The sequence below is a fragment of the Nerophis ophidion genome, linkage group LG01, assembly GCF_033978795.1.
Source record: "Nerophis ophidion isolate RoL-2023_Sa linkage group LG01, RoL_Noph_v1.0, whole genome shotgun sequence".
NCBI classification, from domain to species: Eukaryota; Metazoa; Chordata; class Actinopteri; order Syngnathiformes; family Syngnathidae; genus Nerophis; species Nerophis ophidion.
Window position 1 is genome coordinate 62404270 of NC_084611.1, and position 12500 is coordinate 62416769.

The window sequence follows — 12500 nt, forward strand, 5'->3', positions numbered from 1 at the left end:
TGTGCACGTTGTAGCACAATTCCGTTATGTCATTTATAGGTTGGGCGAATGGGAAGCGCAGTAGAACTCTCCTCCATCCCAAGGTTTGTCCCAGAACCATATGGTCTGGAAGATGATGGCCGCAGCATGAGCTACGATGAGCCTGACTACCGCATGGGGCATCCTGTGCATTACAGCACAGTTCCGCGTAATCACCAGGGATTCCCCCAAGGCCCACCACGTAGAGCTGGGTAAGTGTGTGCTTAACGCGGACATGTTGTTTGTTTTACTTTAAATTTCAATTCTTCCTGTTCCCAGGAGTTACGAGGGCACGTTGGATGGTGATATGAGTGGTCCAGGGGACATGTATTACTGGGGGGGGGCTCCTGTGGCACAAGGTGAAAGAGGAAGCATGGCTTCACTGGACAGCACCCTGAGGAAAGGCCCAGGCCCACCTGGTGGATGGCGTCAGCCAGAGCTGCCTGAAGTTATCGCAATGCTCAACTACCGCTTAGATCCAGTCCGGAGCAATGCTGCTGCGTACCTGCAACATCTTACTTTTAAGAATGACAAAGTAAGATAAGTGTTTGTTTTGCACTTTTTGTTCAAATGAAGGCGAATGTCTAAAATATCAGACATACATTTACAATGCTCAGCATCATCACTTAGAAAAACATTGTTTTTGTTGATTTTTAGGTGAAGTCTGAAGTTCGTCGTCTGAAAGGCATCCCAGCACTGGTCTCTATGCTGGACAACCCTAACAAAGAGGTTTGCTTACCATTTCTGCAAGGTCTAATGTCTTTTGTTTTTAGAATTATAATTGTTTGTTCTTGGTTGGATAGAGTTCCAGAATTATATAGTGTCTATGTTCCAAAGACTTATACAAATACCAAATGAAAGAGGGAACGGACTCGTGCTTGCTTACAGCATCCTTTGTCTTAATTTTGAATCCAGTTTGGAAAGTGGCAAACCATCTAACTTCTTGGGTTTCGATGAGTATACATTTGATAGATAGATAGATAGATAGATAGATAGATAGATAGATAGATAGTACTTTATTGATTCCTTCAGGAGAGTTCCCTCAGGAAAATTAAAATTCCAGCAGCAGTGTACAGAATTGAGGCAGGCACTTAAAATATATAAACAAAAAAAAAGGTTAATTTCATTACAAAGTTGAAGTTCAGGGAGGGAGGGATTTCCTCTTAATGTAAGTAAAGGTGGTGCACCGCCATGAAAAAATCGTGAAAACAAATTAAAGCACTATAATGTATTGTAGGCTCTCGAAGAAGTCATAGAAAGGCTGACACTATTTTTCAACTTTTATTGCCAATCGTATAACAACAACTGGCCCAATTCCAACATGTTCTACTTCATGTGCAAACGCTTTCGTCTCCTTGCTTCCCCTGACACACAACAACACGTTATCATTCTTTGCCAATCCGCTTTCAGGCACGGGTGGTGTGTTTGCAATCATGCATAAAATTAACATCAAATCGAAACTACATGACCATGATACATTACCACCAGTAGGTCGTTACAGTATGGATGGATACATAAAAGTATTTTATCCCATCCATCCATTTTCTACCGCTTATTCTCTTTTTTTTATTTGAGCACTATTGCCTTCTGCCAGAGTGCTGCTGCTGGGATGGGCTCCAGTCACCCCCACCATCCCGGGAGGGACAAATGGTAAAAAATGGATGGATGGATGAATAGTGATGCACCGAAAATTTTGACGCTGAAAAAAAGGCTGGGATCACCAAAAAAAGCGCTACCAAAAACCGGATGTTGTGATGATGTAAATAAGACTCACTCGATTGTCTGGAGCGTTACCAGCATGCCTGTGATGTGGATGCAACTTTAATACATCCCAGATATAAAATGTGCAGATATGAAGAGGACAGTGGCGGCTATTTATATATAAAAAAATAATGATAAATGGGTTGTACTTGTATAGCGCTTTTCTACCTTCAAGGTACTCAAAGCGCTTTGACACTACTTCCACATTTACCCATTCACATACACATTCACACACTGATGGAGGGAGCTGCCATGCAAGGCTGCTAACAAGCACCCATCAGGAGCAAGGGTGAAGTGTCTTTCTCAGGACACAACGGACGTGACGAGGTTGGTACTAGGTGGGGATTGAACCAGGGACCCTCGGGTTGCGCACGGCCTCTCTCCCACTGCGCCACGCCGTCCCGATGTATGTGTATATATATATATATATATATATATATATATATATATATATATATATATATATATACATACTGTATATAATGTGTGTGTGTGTATATATATATATATATATATATATATATATATATATATATATATATATATACATACTGTATATAATGTGTGTGTGTATATATATATATATATATATATATATATATATATATATACTGTATATAATATGTGTGTGTGTGTGTGTGTGTGTGTATATATATATATATATATATATATATGTATGTATATAATGTGTGTATATATATATATGCACTACACATCAACTGAAATATTGCAAGCCTTTTATTATTTTAATATTGCTGACTATGGCATACAGCTTAAGAAAACTAAAAAAATCCTATCTCAAAAAATTTGAATATTTCCTCAGACCAAGTAAAAATACACAATACACCAGTTACTGGTGGTTTTGGCACTTTGGGCAGGTGCCAGATGATGTTGGAAAATGAAATCATCATCTCCATAGAGCTTTACAACAGATGAAAGTATGGAGTGCTCTTGGTACACAGCTGCATTGACTCTGGACTTGATGAAACACAGTGAACCAAAAACCAGCAGCTGACATGGCTCCCCAAAACATTGCTGACTGTGGGAACACACTGGATTTCAAGCAACTTGGATTTTGCTCCTCTCCAGCCTTCCTCCAGACTATAGCGCCTTGACTTCCAAATGAAATACAAAATTTGCTTTCGTCTGAAAACAGGACTCTGGACCACTCTGCAACTGTCCGTCAGTCAGACGTTGTCTTGAGTTCAGGAGCGGCTTGACAATTGTAGCTGTATCTGTTGAAAAGCTCTATGGAGATGATGATTTCATTTTCCAGCATGTCTGGCACCTGCCCAAAGTGCCAAAACCACCAGTATCTGGTGTATTGACCATGGCATTACTGTCCGCGATTGGCCTGCCAACTCCCCTGACCTAAACCCCATAGAGAATTTGCGGGGTCTTGTGAAGAAGAAGCTGAAAGACACCAGACCCAATAATGTAAATGAGCTAAAGGCCGCTAGTGAAGCATCCTGGGCATCCATAACAACCCAGCAATGCCACAGGCCGATTGCCTCCATGACACGCTGCATTGATGCAGTAATCCATGCGAAAGGATTCCTAACCAAGTACTTAGTGCATTAATTGACATTTTCAAATGTTTGATTTTGTTTTGCTGTTATAAATCTTTTTTTTTACTTGGTCTGAGGAAATATTCAAATTTTTTGAGATAGGATTTTTGACTTTTCTTAAGCTGTATGCCATAATCAGCAATATTAAAATAGTAAAAGGCTTGCAATATTTCAGTTGATGTGTAGTGCATCCAGAATGTATGACATTTCCATGTTTTTAGTTTCATTACAGAAAATAAAGAACTTTATCACAATATTCAAATTTTCTGAGACAGTCCTGTGTGTGTGTGTGTGTGTATGTGTATATATATATATATATATATATATATATATATATATATATATATATATATATATATATATATATATATATATATATATATATAAACCCCATTTCCATATGAGTTGGAAAATTGTGTTAGATGTAAATATAAATGGAATACAATGATTTGCAAATCCTTTTCAACCCACGTTCAATTAAATGCACTACAAAGACAAGATGTTTGATGTTCAAACTCATACATGTTTTTATTTTTTTCAAATAATAATTAACTTAGAATTTCACGGCTGCAAAACGTGCCAAAGTAGTTGGGAAAGGGCATGTTCACCACTGTCTTACATCACCTTTTAACACTTAATTAACGTTTGGGAACTGAGGATACTAATTGTTGAAGCTTTGAAAGTGGAATTCTTTCCCATTCTTGTTGTATGTAGAGCTTCGTATTTTGCGCTTCATAATGCGCCACACATATTCGATGACACGATGTTGAATATTTCCAAAAACAATTTTAAATGCGGACTCATCAGACCACAGCACACTTTTCAATTTTGCATCAGTCCATCTTAGATGATCTCGGGCCCAGAGAAGCCGGCGGCGTTTCTGGATGTTGTTGATAAATGGCTTTCACTTTGCATAGTAGAGCTTTATCTTGCACTTACATATTTAGCGACAAACTGTATTTAGTGACAGTGGTTTTCTGAAGTGTTCTTGAGCCCATGTGGTGATATCCTTTACAGATTGATGTCGGTTTTTGATACAGTGCCGTCTGAGGTATCGAAGGTCACAGTCATTCAATGTTGGTTGCCGACCATGTCGCTTACGTGGAGTGATTTCTCCAGATTCTCTGAACCTGATGATGATATTATGGACCGCAGATGTTGAAATCCCTAAGTTTCTTGCAATTACACTTTGAGAAACGTTGTTCTTAAATTGTTTGACTATTTGCTCACGCAGTTGTGGACAAAGAGGTGTACCTCACCCAATCTTTTCTTGTGAAAAACTGAGCATTTTTTGGGAAGCTGTTTTTATACCCAATCATGGCACCCACCTGTTCCCAGTTAGCCTGCACACTTGTGGGACAATCCAAATAAGTGTTTGATGAGCATTCCTCAACTTTATTAGTATTTATTGCCACCTTTCCCAACTTCTTCGTCACGTGTTGCCTGCATCAAATTCTAAAGTTAATGATTATTTGCAAAAAAAAGTATGAGTTTGAACATCAAATATGTTTTCTTTGTAGTATATTCAACCGAATATGGGTTGAAAATTATTTGCAAATCATTGAATTCCTTTCATATTTACATCTAATAGAATTTCCCAACTCATATGGAAACGGAGCTTGTGTGTATATATATATATATATATATATATATATATATATATATATATATATATATATATATATATATATGTGTGTGTATATATATATATATATATATATATATATATATATATATATATATATATGTGTGTATATATATATATATATATATATGTGTGTGTATATATATATATATATATATATATATATATATATATATATATATATATATATATATATATATTAGGGGTGGGCAAATTAATGCGTTAATTACGAGTTAACTCGTCAATCTATTAACGCCGACAATTATTTTATCGCACATTTGCGTATGTTGTTTACATGCTTTTATTTTGTTAACGCCTTTTCTTAACAAGATGGCGTCGCCCGGATGGGCTTCGGCTTCGGCGTCGAGGGGCTCTTGGTAAAGATGGAACATTTGGCAAAAATACCGGACAATTCTGCAAATTTTATGGCTGGCTTGCAGCATGGTCACTCCGGGATCACTCACGACCGCCAGACAATTCTGAATGTGGATAGATCGAGCCGTTTTGGACTGAATGACGCGTGCTTGCTAGGCCGGCCAGCTAGCATGGGAATACTTTGCCGGCTTCATCCAGTGGCCTGTGAAGCAGCGGAGTATATATGTTGTCTGTCTATTTATGAATAATGCAGACGTGGAGTGTTGGCTGAGTTCTTAACGTTTACTTTCAGAGCGTGCATATCACAATATACAAGTTGCAGTCATGGCGACACACAACCTATACCGGGCTACTGCTTATGCTCGTCACTCCTGTTGCATGCTGGGTAGGGTAGTTCTTTTTTTCCCTGGCTCTTAACATCACAATATAGTACCATGTATATGCGTTCAGTTTATCAAAGCACCAAGCAAACAATCGGAAAATTCCCATCATATCAATTCCTAAATATGGTCATAATTATTTTAAGTGCACTACGCAGAATAAACACAACATTATTAATATTGCTACTACGGATAATTTGATAAAAAATTCCCTAAAACAGCCCACTACCTATAATATAGTTTTTTTTAAACATAAGATCCCTGATGAAAAAAAAATGTTTCTGCTATTACCTCAGAAATTGCCTGTTCAGATGTTATGATTGTGGCTCAGAGATGTGTATGTAGATCATATTTATTTTCCATAACAAACAGGATAACTTAAATACCCTGGCAGTGGCAATAAGCTTGGATGTTTGTATTTACATTTTTTGAGTTGATTTTAATAAAATATGCTATTTAACTGCTACTGTTTAACAAGGACTGATTTAAATTGTGTTTGCACAACAAATGTTTTGGTGCTTTTGTTCATGTGGGAGAATATTCCAATAAAGGTGCACTACACACTACTTTTGAATTCATTATTGGGCTTTGCGTATACAATGCAGTTAATCGCGATTAATCTGAGAAATAGTGTGATTAACTTCGATTAGAATTTTAAATCGTTGCCCAGCCCTAATATATATATATATATATATATATATATATATATATATATACATATATATTAGGGCTACAAATCTTTGGGTGTCCCACGATTCAATTCAATATCGATTCTTGGGGTCACGATTCGATAATATATAGATTTTTTTTTTTTTATGCGATTCTCAATTCAAAAACGATTTTTTCCGATTCAAAACGATTCCGTATTTATTCAATACATAGGATTTCAGCAGGATCTACCCCAGTCTCCCGACATGCTAGCGAGGAGTAGATATAAAAAAAATAAGCTTTTATAATTGTGAAGGACAATGTTTTATCAACTGATTGCAATTATGTGAATTTGTTTTAATTATTAAACGAACCAAAAATATGACTTATTTTATCTTTGTGAAAATATTGGACACAGTGTGTTGTCAAGCTTATGAGATGCGAGGCAGGTTTAAGCCACTGTGACACTATTGTTCTTTCTTTTTATTTTCTATAAATGTCTAATGATAATGTCAATGAGTGATTTTTAATCACTGCTATGCTGAAATTTTAACTAATATTGATACTGTTGTTGATAATATTCATTTTTGTTTCACTAGTTTTGGTTTGTTCTGTGTCGTGTTTGTGTCTTCTCAAATGCTCTGTTTATTGCAGTTCTGAGTGTTGCTGGGTCAGGTTTGGTTTTGGAATTGTACTGCATTGTTATGGTATTGCTGTGTAGTGGTTTGTTGGATTGATAAAAAAAATAGATTTAAAAAAAATGAGAATCGATTCTGAATCGCACAACATACGATTCGTATTTGAATATATTTTTTCCCAAACCCCTAATGTCTATATAAATAAATACATATATATATATATATATATATATATATATATATATATATATATATATATATATATATATATATACATATATATACATATATATATATATATATATATACATATATATATATATATATATATATATATATATATATACATATATATATATATATATATATATATATATATATATATATATATATATATATATATATATATATATATATATATATATATATATATATATATATATATATATATATATATATATATATATATATATATATATATATATTTATATGTGTGTGTGTGTGTGTGTGTGTATGTATATATGTATGTATACAGTGGGGCAAAAAAGTGTTTAGTCAGCCACCGATTGTGCAAATTCTTCCACTTAAAATCATGACAGAGGTCTGTAATTTTCAAAATGGATCAATGGATGATACAACAAAGGATTGGGAGAATGTCACGTGGTCAGATGAAACCAAAATAAAACTTTTTGGTATAAACTCAACTCGTCGTGTTTGGAAGAAGAAGAATACTGAGTTGCATCCCAAGAACATCACACCTATTGTGAAGCATGGAGGTGAAAACATCATTCTTTGGAGCTGTTTTTCTGCTAAAGGGACAGGACGATTGATCCATGTTAAGGAAAGAATAAATGGGCCATGTATTCTGATATTTTGAGCCAAAATGTCCTTGCTTCAGTGAGGTCTTTAAATGGTTGACCAAATACTTATTTTCCACCCTAATTTAAAAATAAATTCTTTAAAATATTTACAATGTGAATTCCTGGATTTTTTTTCCACATTCTGTCTCTCACAGTTGAAGTGTACCTATGATTAAAATTACAGACCTCTGTCATCATTTTAAGTGGGAGAACTAGCACAATCGGTGGCTGACTAAATACTTTTTTGCCCCACTGTATATGTATGTGTGTATATATATATATATATATATATATATATATATATATATATATGTGTGTATGTATGTATGTATTTACCTTTTTTTATGAATGTATGTGTCTGTGTGAGTATATATATCAGGGGTTGGCAACCCGTGGCTCCGAAGCCGCATGCGGCTCTTTGATCACTCTGGTGTGGCTCACGGCCGGTCACGTATTGTGTGAAACCTCTATTACAATCCTCAAGCGATTGCATTACATACTTGTTCAACAGCCATGCAGGTTACACTGAGGGTTTTGATATAAACAACTTTAACACTCTTACTAATATGCGCCACACTGTGAACCCACACCAAACAAGAATGACAAACACATTTCGGGAAAACATCCGACTGTAACACAACATGATGATGATGATGATGCTGGATTAGATTTATATCGCGCTTTTCTATTGTTAGATACTCAAAGCGCTCACAGTGAAGTGGGAACCCATCATAACATAAACACAACATAACAAATACCCAGAATCCCATGCAACCATAACTCTTCCAGGCTACATTATACACCCCGCTAGCACTGTGCTTATACCTTATTATTTCATAGGGATGCGAATGGGACAGTTGTAGTGGAATGGCTAACATCTTAAAAAACTCAATATATAACCTAGCCCTTTGGAAAATAATAGATGAATTAAGATTACAAATTATAGTTTGATTATTTTCCTGTGAAAGGTGTTCTGCAATCTATACCAATTGTAACTGGCCTCTTACTGTCCTGTAAAAGTTCTGTTTTGTCAAACAATTTGAGAAATCCTGAACTTAAAACATCAGTAAGACTTTCACTATTCCAAGTTAACTTTTCATGTAAAAATTAAAAGTATCTCTTACCGCAAGTTAGCGCTTTAGGCTGACAATGGACATCCCTTCATAGGTTCACTATGCAGCCTGCGGAGCGCTGAAGAACATCTCGTATGGGAAAGATAAGGACAACAAAATTGCCATCAAGAACTGTGACGGAGTGCCTGCACTAATTAGGCTTCTCAGGAAGACCCGTGACCAAGACCTCACTGACATCATTACAGGTTAGATGCACACTGTTAACCAATGATTCTGTATTATGTGCCTATTTTCAAATGTTCTAAAGTTTATTGGGATAAGAACATGGGGGCTAAAATGCAAAATGTCACAGGGACACTTTGGAACCTGTCATCACATGACTCTGTAAAAATGGAGATTGTGGACCACGCATTGCACGCTCTTTCTGACGAGGTGATGGTGCCTCGCTCAGGCTGGGAGCGTGGGAGCAACAGTGGCGGAGGGGAGGAAAACTGCAAGCCACGACATCTGGAGTGGGAGACGGCACTCACGAACACAGCCGGCTGCCTGAGGTATGAGGACATATTCACAATATTAAGGTGACCGCAATCAGCTGTGTGTATGCTCTTTCTTATTTGGAGCAAATGCAAGGCAAATCAGTTCATTTAGAAAAGCATGAGTGCACATCTCACCTAAATTGCAAATGTGCTTTTTTGATCATGTGTGTGGGGTAATTATAAGAACTTCATTTTGACAGTTGAAATGTGTGGACCCTCCTGAACTGGTAGAGATCAGGCGAGGGGGATTTCAGACAGTCATTAAACACTGGGTTGCAGTCTCTGACATTGTAATCCGTACATCAGCCATGTCCAAACTTTTTTGAGAGAGCTCCACATAAATCTAGAAGAGCACTTGGAGAGCGCAACTCCCAATAGTAGAGAATACGTGTACCGTATTTTCCGCACTATAAGGCGCACCGGAATATAAGGCGCACCTTCAGTGAATGGCAATTTTTAATATTTTGTTCATATAAAAGGCGCACCGCATCATAAGGCGCATAGAATAGATGCTACAGTAGAGGCTAGGGTTACGTTATGCATCCATTAGATGGAGCTGTGCTAAAGAGAATGTCAACAAAACAGTCAGATGCACACGTCTCGGCAGTTTAGTTTGTGAGTTTTAGCAAGTTACTCTGAGAAAAACTGAGTAAAAGTTAAGAAACCGAACCGAAACTAAGAATAAAACCAAGTGAATCAAGAATATTAGTGCGAAACACAAGAATATCGAGGAAGACGTGGAGGGAATCAGAAAATCTCTTAACTCCTTGTCGGAGGATGTAAAGACTGTGGCCAAACAGCAAGACACACTCATGGAGTTGTTGACCGAAATCAAATTGCTGAAAATCATCATCAAGGATAAAGACAAGAAAATTGTTGACCGAGAAACAAGAATTGACGACTTTGAACCGTACACCAGAATGGATGATTTGATTATAAACGGACTGGAAACCAAACATCAAACATATGCAAGAGTAGCCGGGGCTCGCGGCAGGGACGCTGACAAGGACGCTGACAAGGACGCCGAAGCCCCCGGCAGACGAACTTGTGACACTTGAACGGCAAGTAATTAACTTCTTCACAAGTAAGAACATGACTTTTCAAAGTGGCAGCATTTTAGCATGCCATACTAACCCGAGGAAGGACAGCAGAACCAACCCAGCCGTTGTGATCCGGTTTGTGAATCGAAAACAGAGTTACTACCGCAGGGAAGGAAACCAAAGGGAACTGGGGTTTACATCAATGTACATCTTACAAAGAAGAACGCAGACTTTGTAAGACAAGCACGCATCCTCAGAAAAGAAAACAAGATACAAGCAACATGGCCACGGAACTGCAAAATCATGATTTGGGTAAATTGAACATCTGAAGAAGCCAAAGTTGTCACGATTCGAGAGGTCCGCGACTTGGATCAATATAAATGAGAACTGTTAGGCTTATGACTGACATGGCTCATCCTTGGCTGGAGACGGGGAAGGCTACGCGGCGAGAAGGAGAGACAACTGAGAATCAATCGTTTTCAAGAGCTGAATACACGGACTATAAATTATATGACTTTGAAAATGATGTTGACGCAGAAAACCATCTGTTCAACTCAATCAATGTTACTTGTGACTACTATACTGAGGAACAGTTTAATGATAATGTTAGTTTAGATAATACATTTTCTTTAATACATTTCAATTGCAGAAGTTTATATGCAAATTTCTCAAAGATCGAAAAATATTTAAAGACTCTAAATGGCAAATTCAAAATAATAGCACTTTCTGAAACATGGATCGATTAAGACAGAGGTATCAATTTCTCCATTGAAGGGTATGAGTAGTATCACAGTAGTAGAAGAAAGAAGAAGAGAGGGGGTGTGGCGCTGTTTGTTGACTGTGACTTGAAATGCAGACCTTTGAATGTATGGCAGTGGTAATTGATGATTTATTTGAACGTGTAACTGTGGAGGTAGGCATAGAAAAGAAGAGAAATGTTATTGTTATGTGTTTATATAGGACACCTGGGTTTTAAGGTAAAAGTATTTATTGATAGTCTGGAAGAATTATTGTGTAAGGTAAAGGAAAAGAAAACATTTGTCATGTGTGGCGACTATAACATAGACCTGCTAAGCTCACCAAGAAATAAATCAACTATAGACATCTTGGATGAGGTGTATAGTAGAGGGCTTTATCTATTGATAACCAATATCAGTAGAATAACGACAAATTGTGTAACGTTAATCGATCACATCTTCATAAATGTCATAGAACATAATATTAAAAGTGGACTAGTAATTAATCATGTAAGTGACCACTTACCTGTGTTTCTTACATATGACTGTTAAATGTATAGAAAGAGGGAGGAGGAACCCATAGGTATGTAAGGAAAAGGACTGAAGAAGCAATAAGTAAGTTTAGGAAGGACTTATTTGAAGCAGACTGGAATGAAGTGTATGTGGGAGAGGCAAATGCTGCATATTAGGCTTTTCTCAAAATATATTTATTATTGTATGAAAAGCATTGTCCGAATGTATGTAAACAAAGAGACAGCTACAATAAATATCCTTGGATTATAAAAGGACTACAGAATGCTTGTAAAAAGAAAAACACACTTTATGGAAACTTCATAAATGTAAGAACAAAGGATGCTGAAACGAAATATAAGGTTTACAAAAACAATTTGATAACAATGAGACAAGCTAAAAAATAATCTTATAATAATTTACTATAAAGAAATACAAACATTATCAAAGGAACAAGGAATATTCTGAAAAAGGTAATAGGAAAAACACCGGGGCCTACAAACCCACCAAGCCATTTTATCAATGAGAACAATAAGATGATAAAAAACATTAATGAAGTGGCGATTGGATTAAATTCTTTTTTTGTGAATGTTGGACCGAAATTGGCAGCGTATTGGAGAACATAAAGATATAGAGTGGATGGAGAACGGGAAGCGTTACTGTCAATGCTTCTAGGAGATGTTAGTGAAAATGAACTTGTATCAGTGGTAA

At 36.5% G+C, this 12500-nt stretch overlaps 1 protein-coding gene across 25 annotated transcripts in view; it reads left to right on the forward strand.

Annotated features, from left to right (window-relative positions):
* Nucleotides 1–12500, forward strand: part of ctnnd1 (catenin (cadherin-associated protein), delta 1) — a 105460-nt gene that overhangs the window by 49220 nt on the left and 43740 nt on the right. For all 25 annotated transcript variants that reach the window (XM_061908867.1, XM_061908706.1, XM_061908824.1 and 22 more), the window contains 5 exons: nucleotides 40–230; nucleotides 298–553; nucleotides 676–747; nucleotides 9061–9211; nucleotides 9319–9517. In XM_061908867.1, the coding sequence (XP_061764851.1) occupies nucleotides 40–230; nucleotides 298–553; nucleotides 676–747; nucleotides 9061–9211; nucleotides 9319–9517 (869 nt within the window). The remainder of the gene's footprint in view (nucleotides 1–39; nucleotides 231–297; nucleotides 554–675; nucleotides 748–9060; nucleotides 9212–9318; nucleotides 9518–12500) is intronic.